Source organism: Microtus oregoni, unplaced genomic scaffold, assembly GCF_018167655.1.
Source record: "Microtus oregoni isolate MIOR12 unplaced genomic scaffold, Mior012 000056F_ref0000123, whole genome shotgun sequence".
Classification (NCBI taxonomy): Eukaryota; Metazoa; Chordata; class Mammalia; order Rodentia; family Cricetidae; genus Microtus; species Microtus oregoni.
In genome coordinates, this window is record NW_024543832.1 from 5,483,981 (window position 1) to 5,499,819 (window position 15,839).

At 45.1% G+C, this 15,839-nt stretch overlaps 1 protein-coding gene across 1 annotated transcript in view; it reads right to left on the reverse strand.

Moving 5' to 3' along the window:
- The window catches only part of Dnah11 (dynein axonemal heavy chain 11), a 326,474-nt gene that overhangs the window by 114,214 nt on the left and 196,421 nt on the right, over positions 1 to 15,839 (reverse strand). The window contains exons 55-58 of the mRNA XM_041639057.1: positions 13,448 to 13,609; positions 6,149 to 6,382; positions 2,871 to 3,017; positions 540 to 653 (exon numbers count right to left, since the gene is read on the reverse strand). Coding sequence (XP_041494991.1) covers positions 540 to 653; positions 2,871 to 3,017; positions 6,149 to 6,382; positions 13,448 to 13,609 — 657 coding nt within the window. The remainder of the gene's footprint in view (positions 1 to 539; positions 654 to 2,870; positions 3,018 to 6,148; positions 6,383 to 13,447; positions 13,610 to 15,839) is intronic.

Here is a 15,839-nt window from a genome sequence, read left to right on the forward strand (position 1 = left end):
AGATAGGAGCAATCGTTACTCATTGGGACAGCCTCCTGGAAGGCTGGAAGGCCAACTCCTCAGGGTTAGCAGCATTTAGTAGGCTATGGCTGTGGCATGCAGCAGGGCCTTGGGAGCTAACAGGTATTCAGAGAGTCACAGAGTCCTGCTCTAGGGTACCTTCCCTTGCTCTCGTCTTCATTTACCCACCATTCCACTGTTTATGAGTCAGTGCTCTGCACTGAGGGAATTCAGCATAGGAAAGACATTAGCATCCATGGATCCCTCCCAGTTGGGCGTCACTGTGGTGTAAGGGGGCGGTGTCTGTACTTACGAATTTAAAACAGAAAAACAGAATTAAGACACCCTGACCTAGAGAATGAGATGGGCGGGAAAGAAGTGGAACTATAAAGATGACCTCAAGGGTCCACTAAACTTTGGTGTGTCTGTCCTTTTGCAAGGCTATGTGGCTACATGAGCCATCCGCTCCGTCTTATGACACACACTCTCATAACCTTTGACTATTTACGAACCTCCCACCAGCCAAGAACCCAGTTTACCCTGTTGAGTGTATTGAGCGCAGCCTTAGCAGCCACCAGGGCAGGCTCAGCCTTGAGCAGATCAGCCTCACACTCTCTCTGCTTCTGGGATACTTCAGTTTGAATGGCAGCCACCTAATTAGAGAGGATGATTAGAGAGGGAAAGCCCTTGAGCCGCCCCCCATTGTTGTCTCCAGCACAAAACATGGACTGACTCTGACGTGCTATCAGGCAACACATTTGTCTATATTTGCAACAGGTGAGTAATTTACCCTCAGCACAGTGTGTGCGCAGAGCTCTGGAAAGCAAACACAACAACAAACTCAAAACCAAGCAGACTTAAAGTACTCCAAAAGGGCTTCTCACCACTTGATTATAAGATGCCCCTAATAATTAAACCAAACCAAAAATAAATAAATAAATAAATAAATAAATAAAGCAAATAAAAAACCAGAAGTAAGCAGCCATCTTTCTGTTTTTTACTTTTCGTTTTAGATTTCCCCAAACAAATTAAGAGGTAATCCAGCTGAACCAAGAAGTTGGTCCACAGAAAGTTTTAGAATTCTCCATCTAATTCTTACTAGTGTGTGTTTAGCAGCCCTGATGGCCATTCCCTTTAGAATATAGGCAAGAAACAGGGAGACAGCCCAGTTAGTGCAGTGCTTGCTGGTGGCACACAGCCGCACACATACAAACATATGCATACATACATACAAACTTGGGAAGCTCTTTTGTTCAGAACAGAAAATCCATTGTTCTGTGGACATGGTTTGCATGTTTCACCAATGACAGAATTTTTATTTTATTTTATTTTTAAAAAAGATTAACTAGTGGCTTCTCCAAGTAAGAAGCTACTGATGCACCCAAGTGTTTCACAGGTAACTCAATACCCCGACACCCCCTTTCCTGTTGTCTGTCCTCTTGGCAGAAATCTGCACCAGCCTCTCTCTATACACGCCACTGTATCTCCCTATGGGAAGCTGAGCTGGGAACTTGAACTAACCCAGTGTGTGAGGCTGGAATTCGTCTACCTTCCCCTTGCAGGATGCTGTAAAATTTTAATGCCAGGTAAGAGTGAGTTTTTATCCTCAGCAGGTTTGAGTTTCACGCTGTGGCACTGGGCACCAGGATGAAGTCCCGGTGGAAGGCTTCTGGGGTGAGGGTGATTGTGAGGAATAAAGTTGGAACGAATGTGCATTTCTTCAGATGTGTTTGGAATGAGCAGGTTCAACCACACCATCAAATTAAACACGGCTCACGACAAATTATGTTGTCTGCTGCGGCTTTATTAGCAGTAATTAGCCTTCTCCTGATTAAGCATTATTTTGCTGTGTACTGTACCTTTTCTGAACATAATTGCTGCAGGGTAGATCTGTGATCTCCCGCTAACACACACACAGCCGCTGCTAAAGTCAATAAGAAAGCACTGCAGGCTTCCTAAGAACTCCTCCAAAACCACACCCCCAGGACAGTCAGCATCACCAAGAATGGCCAGTGTCACCAACAACATCTGGCTCCACCACTAAAATCGTAGATTTTTCTGGTGTGCCGCAATGCAAAACAACAGCAAAGTGGCCACGGACTCAAGCAATTTCCAGCTTTTAATTAAATCACCCTACTTATAATTTTTGCCTCAAATAATAAAGTATTTATTAATTTCAATGAGTGAGTATTTATTAACTATCTATGTTTGCTATCTTGTATCCTTTGGAAAATAAGATGCATAGGAAACACATTACATTTTTGCTGAATGAAAATTGTGGAAGTCTTATTTATTTGGGGGATGCTAGGAACTCAAATTCAAAGAAAGCAGCCCCACACAACCCAAAAGGCTGTTGTTTCCAGCAGCGAACCATTGCACAGAACACCAGGGCCTGGGTCCGCTAGGAAAGAAGGCATTCAGCCTAGGACTTCATAATGAATGTTACTTGTATTATTAAAATGTGAAACTTGAAAACCATCTTGCAAAGTGATGGAATGGGCTTTGTTAACAATTGAGTTGTTCAATTTGCCTAAAAACTGGAAACCTTTAGAAACCTCCGCCGCGACTCCCTGACCTTTACTGTATTACAAATAGGCCTGATGTGCAAGATCCACATCCATTATATGCTTGAATGAGCTCAGTATTTATTGTTCTTTCATATCATTAAGGAGCTAAAAGGTTGGGAAAATGCATAATGTAAAGAAAGGTCAAGTGGTAATCACGGTGTGAAATGCTGTTACATGTGTAGCTATAATAATTCCTTAGACTTTGTGCTCCCTGGAGAGGAAGTTGTTCAAAATTGTTCACCTACAAAGGTTTATTTTGTGCTAAATATAGCTCAGCACTCTAAATGGTGGAAAGAGTCTGACCTTTCGCTCCTCCGCGTCGGCGATGGCCTTTTCCTGGCTCACTTTCTCCGTCTGAAGCCCGATCTTTGTGATCAGGGCTTCAGCATCATGATTTCTGAGCTGGAGCTCGGCTTCTTGAGAGGCCAGCCTGGTTTTCAGATTCCCCACCTGAAGGAAGAGTTGTCACTTTGGAACCACTTCTAATGAGAACAGGGCTGTCTTCCACATGGGTTTGGGGATCCCTACCAGTTCAGGGGGCACACATCTATTTCTACTCCGATTTGACTTCTATTTTTATTTGCCAAAATGTAGCGCCATTTATTTTTTTCACATGAGAAAATCAGAATACTGCATTTCAGGACACAGGATTACTGTTTGTGGGCAGGGGTTTTTCTTGGCTACTAAATCTGTCTGCTCAGGGAAATACTAACAAAGGTGCTCATCAGAGCCCTTGACACCTCGGGACACCAGGCCAAGATCACAAAGGCCGTGGGACAATGAGCTTAGTGACTCCTGGGATGCTCTCTTGTCCTCTCAAAGGGAAGCTGCTGGAAGTGAATAACTTAGACATGAGCTGTCTTTGATTACAGAGTATCTGGCTGCCCGGTGCAGCTTGGCTAGTAGTTCCCCTTGCCAGCCAACATAGCGTGCCTTTCTTCATTCCTCTTACCCTCTGCGGTGTCTGTGCAGAGCCACACAGACCATCCAATGCAGAACCTAGCGCTAAGGCAAAGGGTGTGTTCTTTGAGTACCAACAGGGCATGGGTTGCAGAAGAAGAGGAGAGCAGAGGATGTGATACAGGAGCATAAGATGCCGCCTATAGCCCGGACAGTAAAGGCGAACTGAAGGGAGAGGAGTAAGTATCTGGTACAGACACACATTACGGGCCTTGTTGAAACCCTCCCTCCAGCCTCCCATTCCCAATCACAAGTAGTGTTTCATCAAACACAAGTTCTTGGCATGTGAAACTATAAAACACCATCTTGCAGGAAACACATGGGAGGACCTATTGATGGATCTTTTGACAGTTACCAGCAATGTTCAGAATCCACTGTAGCTTAGGCCCAGTTAGCACAGGGAAAGGCCAGGCTGGTCCACTGAGGCTGTGTGACACCTTGGACAACATCCACCACCAAAATGACATAGACAAGCTTCAGAGACCAGCTCTAACTCTGTGTTAAATATTTTGAACTCCCTTCTAACACTGTAGGAGTGATACCTGTGTCCCATTTGGGTTTGGCTTTAACAATGAAATAAGACTCCCGCACTGATTCTTGATTTACCCTTTAGAAAGAGCTGACCACAGAGGCTAGGATGTCTGAGAGAACTGGTGGCTGAAATAGGCACGTCCACCTGGAGGTCAGGGAGAAGTGCAGCCTAGGGCCACTCCACCGTCATCAGTCAGGTCATGACGGCCTCGCTGGGGCTGAGTGTCTAAGACAGCAGGAATCCTGCTTCCATCCTGGCAAAATGGCAAAACCCCTGACTCCAAGCCAGAGCCTAAGAAGGAAAGGCTAGAGAGGAAATGAAAAAGTTGTCCCTCCAAATCCACACTGCTCTGCACAGCTTCAGGCTGAGAGGAGAAGATGTCCTCAAACCAGCTGGGTTGAGAGTAACTGTCGCTCCTTTCCTCACTCAGAAAAGAAAGTGTATCCTCCGTCTTCAAACTATGCAAGGCAAAACTAGGCATTGGAGATACCCAGGTGAGTACTGCTTCGAGAGGAAGCCTAGTGATTATGCTGCTTATAGATTATAGATAGATTCTCCTGCAGTAAACTTGACTCTACTAGCACTGAGTAGGAAGCTGAGTTTCCAGTTCCAGGCATGGTTTCACTACTGTTAAGTGGTTCTTAAGTCATATTTGAGAGCTGGTGGTTACTGCAAAGGCTTGTGTGCCACTGCTGTCCCTTGAGTGACTATGCCCTGCTGGTTGTTAGCATGGCTCATAGGAATCATAGCCAGGGGGAACCGCTGGCTCCTCCCCTCCTTAGGAAGTGTACATGGTGCCTTCTGGTACTGTGAAAGGCCTCAGGGAGGAGGCTTTCAGGTCATTTCCTGCTTGTGGGTCCCTGGGCCTTGCCTGTTACTGAAGTGCATAGCATCTTCAGCAATAGGGACTCACTTTCCATCTCTGGGGGCAGCGATTCACAAATAGATATTTTTATATCCACAGGTAAGTGTAGTCTCCTCATCAGGAAATTTCTCTTTGCTTCAGACAGAGACCGCTAAGAAAACCACAACCCACAAACGGCAGAGTGTGAAGTCCTGCTCCAAACATATCTGCATCTACAAATGCCTCCACACACAAGACTCAGGGGACATTGTGCAAGAGAGGGCAGAAAGCTTGTAAGAGCTGCAGAATCAGGGGTTTGCTGGGAGATTGTGTCTCCTAGAAACATCAGTAGCCATACTTACAACTTCCCAAACATGAGGTGAAGAAGAGCAAGATCAATGAACACAACAAAGTGGATGAGGGGGAAGTATCAACCTTACACAAAGAACCACCAGCAGCCAAGGAGATCTGCGAGGAAGAGGGTGCTCTTCCCCAGTATCAAACGACTAGCCCTGAAAACATGCATATAACCAAAGGTGTATGGACTAAACAAGCTGTAGTTAGAAATATGTATGTGTGTGTGTGCATGTGCGTGTGTGTGTATGTGTGTGTGTATGTGTGTGTATGTGTGTGCGTGCGTGTGTGTGTATGTGTATGTGTGTGTGTGCGCGTGTGTGTATGTGTGTGTGTCTGTGTGTGTATGTGTGTGTGTATGTGTGTGCATGTGTGTGTATGTGTGTGCATGTGTGTGTATGTGTGTGCGTGTGTGTATGTGTGTGTGTCTGTGTGTGTATGTGTGTGCATGTGTGTGTGTATGTGTGCGTGTGTGTGTATGTGTGCGCGTGTGTGTATGTGTGTGTGTGTATGTGTGTGCATGTGTGTGTATGTGTGTGTGTGTGCGTGTGTGTGTGCGTATGTGTGTGTATGTGTGCATGTGTGTGTATGTGTGTGTGTGTATGTGTGTGCGTGTATGTGCGTGTGTGTGTATGTGTGTATGTGTGTGTGTGCGGGTGTGTGTGCGGGTGTGTGTATGTGTGTGTGTGTATGCAATAACAGTGAAAAAAGAGGCAATGGATATGAAGGAGAATGGGAAGGATTGGAGAGAGAAAAGGGACGGGGAAAATGTTGTAATTATACGATAATCTCAAAAATGCCAAGAAAAAAACCATGAAAGAGGAAACCTTGTTTTCTTTTGTGAGCAAGCAGAGGGTCCCTCAGAAAGAGGCACCCTGTCTCTGGTCGCACCTGTGAGGCGGTGGTCCATAGTCTCTGGATGCCATTCCCCAGGTGTTCCTTCCTCTGCTGTACCTCTTCTCGCTTCCTCTTCAGCAGGCTCTTGAACAGCGATATTTGCTCCAGGAAACTCCTCGGGGTGGCGTAACTGTATCTTCTCTCATTCTGGTAATAGCAGGCACTCATTTCCCTTACACTGCTGTGAACATGGGCCATGAAACGGCTAATCGAATCTTTGTGTTGTGGCTGAAACATTGATATGATATTTCTCATGAAATTCTTTCGAATTGAAAATATAATTTAGAAAACAGAGGAAAAAATACCAGAAATTATACAGTATTTTCTTTCTAAAAGCCAGGGCAAATTTCCTACTGTCTTTTAGCCAGGTAGGACAAAGGGTGTTTTTATGTGCTTCCCATCCAAACTCAGGAGCCAATAGAATGGACAAAGCCCAGATCTTCACAACTTGAGCTCTCAAATATATGAGAAAAAGAAAACATGCAAGACAATATTCCAAGGGGTATTTTTCGGGAGAGGTCACTTCCGTGCTGAACTTTAGACAAAAAGAATCAATGCAGAGCCAAGGGGACAAAGAAGCTGAATCAGAGAAATGGAGCTTTATGGGAATCCAGGTCAACCAACATGGATGGGTAAACTCTCCAAGCCGCTGAGGGGAAATACGCTGGGCAGTTCTATTCTTATTGGAGAAGTGAACACCAACAGCAGAAAGCCCTCCCCCTGCAGAGTCCCTGCCTGTCCCTTCTGGTGTCCTCTGTGACTTCTGCAATAGTTAACTTTTTAATTTGTACAGCCACATCTCCCTCATTCTAATGATTATTTATTGCATTCTATACAAGATGAACCAGATTCAATTAATCAGGGGAGGCCTAAAAATCAATTAATATGAATTAAATGAGCTACACCAACTCTTTGCAAAGTCACACATAATTTACCAAAGTGTTGTCAATAACACTCAGGCAGCTTCAGGAAAACTGCACACAAGTGGCTGATGATGCAGTTAAACGTTTCAAACCCGGACCATCAATATTGCGACTGGAACTGTGAGCAGCACAGCGCGGCAAACTGCTCCTCGGCACACGGCCTCGTTAAATACACAGATTCCTAGCACTACGGCAAGCCACAGATGAATGGGAGATCATTACGTGAGTGCACCATTGGGGCGGTTAAAAACCTGTCTCCCTAGTAATTGAAAGAATGTGTGTTCAAAGGAAAAACTCAGGGATGTAAATCTTGAATTGTACTGAATTCAGGGGGATTCAAGATGCATGCCTGTTAGCAATTAGTGGGTTCAGAAAATACAACTTATGAGCAAGTCTATAAATGTCATATGCATCATATTTCCTAGAGGACTTTATCTTCCCAACAACTTGCTCCAATATAACCGTGCACCTATCTGCTCTTGACCCATGTTGCTTTGACAGGAACTTTCAGACACACCTTCCTACGACAGACAAATCCCTCCTCAGCCAAGCATAACCTCCTTATAGAGAGAAAAACAGCAACAACTGACAAAACGCCCTGGCTCCTGCCCAGCCATGATCCTTATGAGGAGGCTCCCCAGCAGCCCTGAAAAGCTCCTTCTTAACAACAGTTTCATTTGTAAATCTCCGATGGAAAGAGTGGCTTCCGGGAGAGCTGGAAGTGGCCCGGCACAACTTGTCTCAATGGGGCAAAATAACTATTGTTATGGGGCTTAACAAAATGGCCCAGCATGGGAGACTCGCGAGCCAGGGAGCAGCTGGTTGCAATTCACACTGTTTTTCAGAAAACTCAGTCGTTCCAGAGCAGACCCCTCTGATGCTTGTGACTGGTCTCCCCGCATTCTCAATTTGTCACTTTCTCTTATGATAAGGTCAGTAGTGACAGCACTTCCTGGCACTAACAGCTGTGGCTTTTAAAAGGGTCATTGTAGAACTACTAATTGCAGTAATTTCATTAGCATAAATTATTTATTCTGTCATTCATTTGTCTCTAGTTTTCTTCTGAGTGGGGAGCAGAGAAGGCCGCTGAGGGCTGCCGCAGAGCCTGCTGGAGCTTACACTCTCAGAGACTCAGGGAAGATCATCATTTCTGCCAGATTTGCCCTTCAGCGGAACCAGTTGACACCATTTTGTAGTCATTTTGCAGCCAATCATGGTGAAGGCAAAAATAAAAATAAGCAGAGAGGCATTATGAAATGGCTCTAAATCTGTGGCTTTCCCACTAAGATTGCTTTGGAAGCCATGCTGTCTCCATTGCGAAATTCAATGCATAGATAAGATGGCTTTTTTCGTCACACGAGGAAGGAAATGTTTATTTTCCAGTCTCTCAGTTAGCTAGCTGTAAACACAGAAACATGAATTCCATGGTGACTGGTGGGATGTCACTCAGGAGCCCTGGCTTTTCAGCCCAGTGCTCAGTGCCCCTTGTTGAGGACGCCAGGAAACGGTGAACGCAAATTATGTGTGTGTGTGTGTGTGTGTGTGTGTGTGTGTGTGCTATTTCTTTCCAAACCAGCAAACCAGACCATATCAGTTTAAAAAATGAAATTTGGATTTATAAGAAAGGCAAATGAAAAACAGGAGATGAAAGGGGTTTCCTGCTGTTGTCTGAGTTAAACCCAGGAGAATTTTGTCCCTTATGATATCATACTCTTAAAGAGATATCTTAAAATGTTTTCTTGGATATTATTTGTGTCAACTTTTTAAATGTGAAACTACCAAGTTGTAAACTCTAGTATTTATAATTCATCCTTTTAGGGGTTGGTAAACTAAACAGTATTAGATTGTCAGGGCAGAAGCAGCTTGTTATAGAGAATCTAACGCGACTAAGAGGAGTGGAGTTCTGAGCACAGAAGCTGTTCACAGCGCTCATTCACCCTGACACACACTGTGGAGGCAGCCCCAGGGCTGGAATCCTATGGCCTCGGTTACATTTTTAGGCCTGAAAAATTAAGTAAGCCCTCATGTTTCCTACTGCCCACAAAAGGGGTCCTTCTCAATATTCCTTTTATGTTCTTTCAAAAGAACTGCACAAATGCAGTAAAAGGCAAGCCTGGGCTCTGGGACCCAACCACAGCAGGGCTACCAGTGAGCTGTCTCCACCTGTCACCCCAGTCACTCACTCACTCATTCAATCATTCATTCATTACTGTGTGTATGTTTGCAGCTATGTGTGTGTACTAGTGGTTGGTCCTGGAAGTCTTCCTTGATCACTTTCTATCACACACACACACACACACACACACACACACACACGCACACACGCACACATGCATGTACACACACATGCACGCACACACACGTGCGCATACACGCACACATGCATGTACACACATACGCACACACATACACACACACACACACACACACACACACACACACACACATCTTTCAGCTGAACCCAGAGCTCACTGATTCAGCTAGTGTGGGCAGGCAGCTGGTTTTCTCTGGGGAACCACCATCTCTCCTCTCTAGCGCTGGAATTCCCACCCAGCATTTATGTGGTTGGCAGGATCAAGACTCCAGTCCTCACACTTGTGTGGTAAGTGCTTGGTACCCACGGAACCGGAACCATCTCCCAGCCCCAGCTAAGCCTTGCTATGGGAGGATAAGGCTGGAGCTGTTGCGGCTAGTAAGACTAGCACACCCAGAAAAGCCACAAAATGATGAACTTTCATGTAGCTGGTTCTTGCTGAACCCAGATTCCCAGGCCACCATGAAAACTGGACCCTCCTTTCATGGGTAGAGGAATTCCTAAACTTTAGAAAGTTGTACGAACCTTGGGAAGCAATACTCATTTAAAAACTCTATTCTAATTTTGATTAATAGGCGTAGAGCAACAAAAATGTAAGGTCATACTTGCAGGCATGTGTAAAGGAGAAGGGTATAAACACTGGTGGCCTTTCTGACCCATCTGCAGACAGAAGCCGAAGCTAGCGTGAAGTTCAGGCAGATCCCAGAGATCTCCTTTTGGTTTTCTCTTGATACTTCAAAATGGCTTTAGTGTAACCACCCTGTACATGACTAGACATTCTAAAGGGATGTGTATGGCCGTCTCTTCAGCTATCAGACAATGACTCCAAAGAATTATAACTTCTGCAGGAATCCAACGATAGGAATGAAACAGACCAAAGCCCTGGCAGCAGCTATAAGAAGGAGAGACTTCACATGCCTCTGACAACTTAGCGGACCACACTGCAGGACAGGGCAGAGCTGAGACAGTGCAGGGGCAACGACGGGTGGGGCCACACCTTGACCAGGACTTCCTCACACGCTCTATCTAAATCTAAGCTCATGCTAGTGCCTGAAGTCCAGACTTGAGGTGTCACTAACGCTTGTAGGGCAGACTTGGAGTGTCACAGTACCTGTAGGGCAGACTTGGGGTGTCCCTGGGCTCCTCTTCTTCTCTCCAATGTGGCCACATTCAACTCTCTCTTCTGTTTCCACATTCCATGTTTCTTTAATCATTGAATTGAGTGTGTAGGGCCAAGCCTAGTTCACTAAGGCTACCAGCAGGGCCACAGTTTGACTTTAGAACTATGGTAATAACTGTACTTTTCCAGCAGTGTTTTCCCCAAGTGGGATTAGTATATGGCATGGTCAACTTTCTGTGTCTTAAGTTAGCAGCGATACTTCTGACAGACAATGCAAAGAAATCATCAGTACGGCACAGCCATTGCTGACGAGATAATGTAATGTTTGGCATGCGCGTGCATATCTGTGCGTGTGTGTGTGTTTGCACATATACAGGTACATTGGTTTTAGTGGGGTACATTGTTTTTAAGATGAATCTGTAGACCACTGGAGAAATATCAAGTCTAAATATGGCAGACAGGTGACTTCTCAAGTTGAGCGGATTACTCCTGCTGTCTCATGTTACACCCTCTCAGGGTACTGCTGTATTTAACTGTAATGTGACATGGTATTGAGACCACACTGAAGCCTCACCCCAGAGGGACACTTCTTCCTGTGTCATTCAGCCGCCATGCCTGAGACAAATGGGCGGCTTCCATCCTTACGGTTTCCAGCATAGAACTCACCCTCCCCAGACAGCTCATATTTTAAATTTACATTTAAAGTTTGTCCTTTCATATGGTCCTGCTTTCAACTATCTCTAAGGCTCATTCTGCCTTAGAAAGCAAAAGCAATGCTTTTCTCTGAAGGCCCTGGAGCCATCTACTTCTGCCCACATGTTCCCAGCCTGTGCACTAAGCACTAAGGCCTTCACCCCATGGCTTCCTCAACGTACTCCCTGCATCCACAGCTCGAGTCCTAGCAACATGTGGGCAGTCCCCTCCTCCTGCCTTACCTCACCCTCTCCTCACTGTTTCCCACGTTCCAGGGAGAGGCAGTGTGTTTTGACACAAGTGTCTGGTGAATAATGTAGCGACACTTAAGTGTCAAACTGTTTTGCTCACTGATTTGTCAGCTGTCACTAGGTTCAGTATCAGGTAACAGAAAAAAGTACCCATTAGTTAAATGCAGTCAGCCCACAGCTCTGAGTGCCGAGCATGTACTGATGGGAATTATATGTCAACATACAGAAAGATGGCTTATTGTGGCCAAAAGGGGTCACCTTGTATAAGTACCTTCCACTCACCAAAGGTCAGTAATTAGAAAGTGCCCAAATTATGCAGATAACTTTCAGTTTTAATGATGGAAATCAAAACTAATAAATTCGTCAAATTAGCACTTGTTCAAAAGTTTAAAGCTGTTTCTGATCTCTAGAGAAAAGATCACATGTTTCTAGGAGGATGTGGACATACCGCTCTCTGGATTGTAATTAGTGCCCCTGTTTGACAAATTAGAAGGTGGGGAAGTTGAATAAGCCCCGCACACTGAGAGGAAATCATCTGGCTAATGTGTTTGCAGGCATAATTCAGCTCGATAGGAACGCTGAAATCCTCCAAGAATATTTCTATTTGACACCCAAGATCCTATAGGAGGCGCATGACACCGTCGGATGGAGCTCAGCACCTGGGCAGCCCTCGGGACTGTAAAGCCAGCCGCGTCCAGCAGGTGTCTACGGTCCAGCCAGGCTGCAGTGCTGCTGCACGGGGAAGCAGACACAGACAGACTCAGGGCAGCACAGATGGGCAGCCCTGGAGGTGTGCACGTCGAGCTGCTAGCTCGGATTTCCTACCAACAGAGGAAAATCAAAACAATGTCCAGAAAGCAGTTTACTCTTTCATTTCAGCCTGATATAACACTACACACGCTGGCTCCCTTAGTTTCAGAATCCGAGCCCTCCTTCTCACTGATGGAAGACAAGATGGTGCCCCAGCACTTCAGCCATCTGAGGAACCTCATGATTGCTCAAGGAATCCAATGACTATTTTATCATAATTAATGGTTCTCTAAATGTGCTGCTCACACACGTCTGTGGAGCAAAGAAGGAGAACGGAGGCAGGAGCATGCTCCTGGCCCAGGTGTGTCTTCCATGGTGGATGCTGCTTCTAATAGCAGTCCAGTGCTGAGCAGATTCAGAGACAATGTTTATGAAAAAAACAAAAAAACAAAACAAGATCTAAAGGAGAAGTGGGTTTCTCTCTACAAGATGCTGTGTGCTGCAGAGGTGAATGCTTTGCCCCATCCCTGTGATGTACTGACCACTAAAGCTAGCTGCATACTAACTAGTCAGCTCTACAAGTGTGCCTGGATTCTCCCCATCTCACCCCGAGGATGCAGTATCTAAGAAAGCTCTTCAGTGCGATTCTGGACGGAGATGGGTATAATGTCTGGAGTAAAGAGAGAATGAGGACTGATTGAGACATTAGCTTCTTATCCGGCCCCAAACCCATCTGGCTTGGACGGTTCCTTCCAGTAATTCTGGGCCTATTCTAGGCACTCCCACCTTATTGCTCAAAGGGAGGAGAAAAGGAAGTTCTCTGGGAGACACTCTAACACAGTCTCTAAGGGGAAAGGCACCAGACTTCCAGGCTGGGAACTCCGGGGGCTGGCTTCACAGTTGCCTTCTTTACTCAGAAAGAAGTACTTTACTCAGTCCTCCTGACTGCTGGAGGACACTCTGTGAGGTAAGGCTGCAGTTTATTTCACACGGATTTAAAAACATCATCAGAGGCACCAACCTTATCAAGAAGGGACAAACATAACCCATAACCCCACAAGGCCAGGGTTCCACCCCGAACAATGCAAAAAAAGCCAGAAACAATGAAAAACAACATAAAAGAAGCAACTAGATACTTACTTATTTGGCATCAAAACTGAGAAACTGACATTTGCCTGCCTATAGTATGCTAAGACTTGTGTATGCCTGGGTGCCTGTTTACCTCAGGCTGACACAACCTACCTCAATCCCCTCTATTTCTTCAATGAAGCTCCTGCTGACGGAGATGAGAGCCTCCTGTGGCCATGCATGAAACCAGTCAATAGCTGTGCAGTTAACTATGGCTGGGAACTTCCGGGCTCTAATGCGCAGAGTGTGACCAACCGGTGAGAAACAGAAAACCATCTGTGGAGACAAGTGTGTGAGCGTGAGTGGGGATACGTCAGCAACATAAGGGTGGTGAGCGTGCAGATGCAGTCTCAGACACCAAGGGGAGGGGCACAGCCAGCCACCCTGCTCAGTCACCCCAGTGCCGCCGGCCCCCTCTACATAGGCATTCTGTCCCTTGACCTGAGTTTGATTGCAGCATGTCACAGACAACAGATGCACGAGCTCTTCAGAGTCAGCAGAGTGGATGTGACCCGTTGTCACGGCCACCCAAGGGTCTTGAATTTTAGAGGACTGCCAAAGGAGAAGCTCAGGGGAGGCTGAACATCGGAGCCCGCAAGGACTCTCCATCCCCCATGTCTCTGTGGACATGAAGACTTGGGGGTCTGTCAGCCGGGAAAGGCCTCCTGAGTTGAGAGTGCCAATTCGTCTCTGGACAGGTCGATGGTAGAAAAGGAGGCGCTCAAGGTTCCAGGGCTGCGGGGAGGCAGCAGATGAGGTCGCCATCTGAGGATATGGTTTTGTTTCACTTATGGCAATTTTTAAAATCCATGTGAGGAAAAAAAAAGCTCTAGCATATATCAGTCTGTGTAAAAGCTCATTTGACAGTTTACTTGCTATATTCCACAGCTCCAGAGAGACAAGTCTTAATATCTAAAGTTTTCTATTGTGATAAAAAACACAATATGGTTATATTCTTAAATTGTGTTAGTGTGCAGTATGGTGTTGTCAGCTATGGGAAGAATGCACATCTCTTGAACCTTTTCATCATATATGAGTTAAACTCTATCTGTCAACCAGACACTTTCTTATAGTCTCCAGCAGACAATGGAGACTCTCTTCACAAGTCTGACTCCGTGGATGTCTCCTAGGCCATCACGAAATATTAGCAGTCTGTGAAGGGTTTATTCACTTAGTATAATGCCATCAAAGGTGTCATCCGTGGTGTGGCAAAGGACCAGATTGTTTTCTTTTTATAATAGAACAATATTCCATTGTTTATGCATATTTCCCCCTTATCTGTCCATAAACTTTTTTGGTTGCTTCCGAAAAGCATATATTGCCAAGCTGCCCTGCCAGATTTCCTGATGCCCAGACCGTATAAAATCTATCATTATGGCCCAGAGCATCTTTTGAGAGCCACGAGTCTTTTTAATTTAGTGCCCATTCCAGTGTGAAACTATGTGAAGACAATTCTTGCTTGTTTATTAGCAACAAAACACAAGAAAAAGTCTCAGTTCTAGAACAGAAAAATAGATTTTTGAAAGACTTTGTTATATTATCTTTCAATAAATGATTTAAACATACCAGTAAAATAACACAAGGAGATGATTTTTCTCCCATGGCTGAGTAAACACGATTCAGACATGAATCTCTACACTATTCTTAAGAGTCAACAGTATGCCAAATGACAAGGAGAGAAATAAACACAGAGGTCATGGAAAATACTGGAACCTCAGGTAGATACACTGATTCGTGTTGTCTCTCCCTCTGCTATCCTCAGAAGAGGTTTCTAAAATCATCCCAGGAGAGGAGACTCAGCTATGGAAAGCCACCTTGGGAAAAGAGGAACGCTCAAGTGTGGAGAGAAGAAAAGGCTAGAAGAGGAAACCTAAGACCTGACTGTAACTAAAAAAAATTAGACACTGTCACCAAAGTTTTCTCAGTACAGGCAATATTTGAGCAACCGTTTTACAACTTATATCATGACGATAATGAATATTTGGTCATCAATATGCTTATCATGACGATAATGAATATTTGGTCATCAATATGCATATCATGAAAAATGTGAGCACCTGTGGGAGGAGGAAGCAGAGGAACTCTAGAGGGAGAGGAGAGCAAAGAGGAAAGGAAAAAAAATCGACTCTCACCATCAGCAAGCCATGATCAGCTAAAATAGATTAAGCTCTTCCAGAACAGTCTGACACCCACTAGGACAGCATACTAGTTTAACTTTGCCATGGAATACTTAAGTGAAATGAAAAACTTTTTTCACATTTTTCTTTATAATTCTGTGTACATATTTGAGTGGGTATGTGCATGTCTGCACAGATATCTGAAGAGCTCAGAGGCACAGGATACTTGGAGATGAAGTTATAGGTGGCTGTGAGCAATGCAACATGGGTGGTGGGGACCCAACTCCAGTCCATCTTCAGCTTTGGCTTTATGTATGTTTTGAGACCTGGTCTTGCTATGTAACACTGGCTGCCCGGTAATCATCGTGTGGCCCACAGTAACTGTCCTT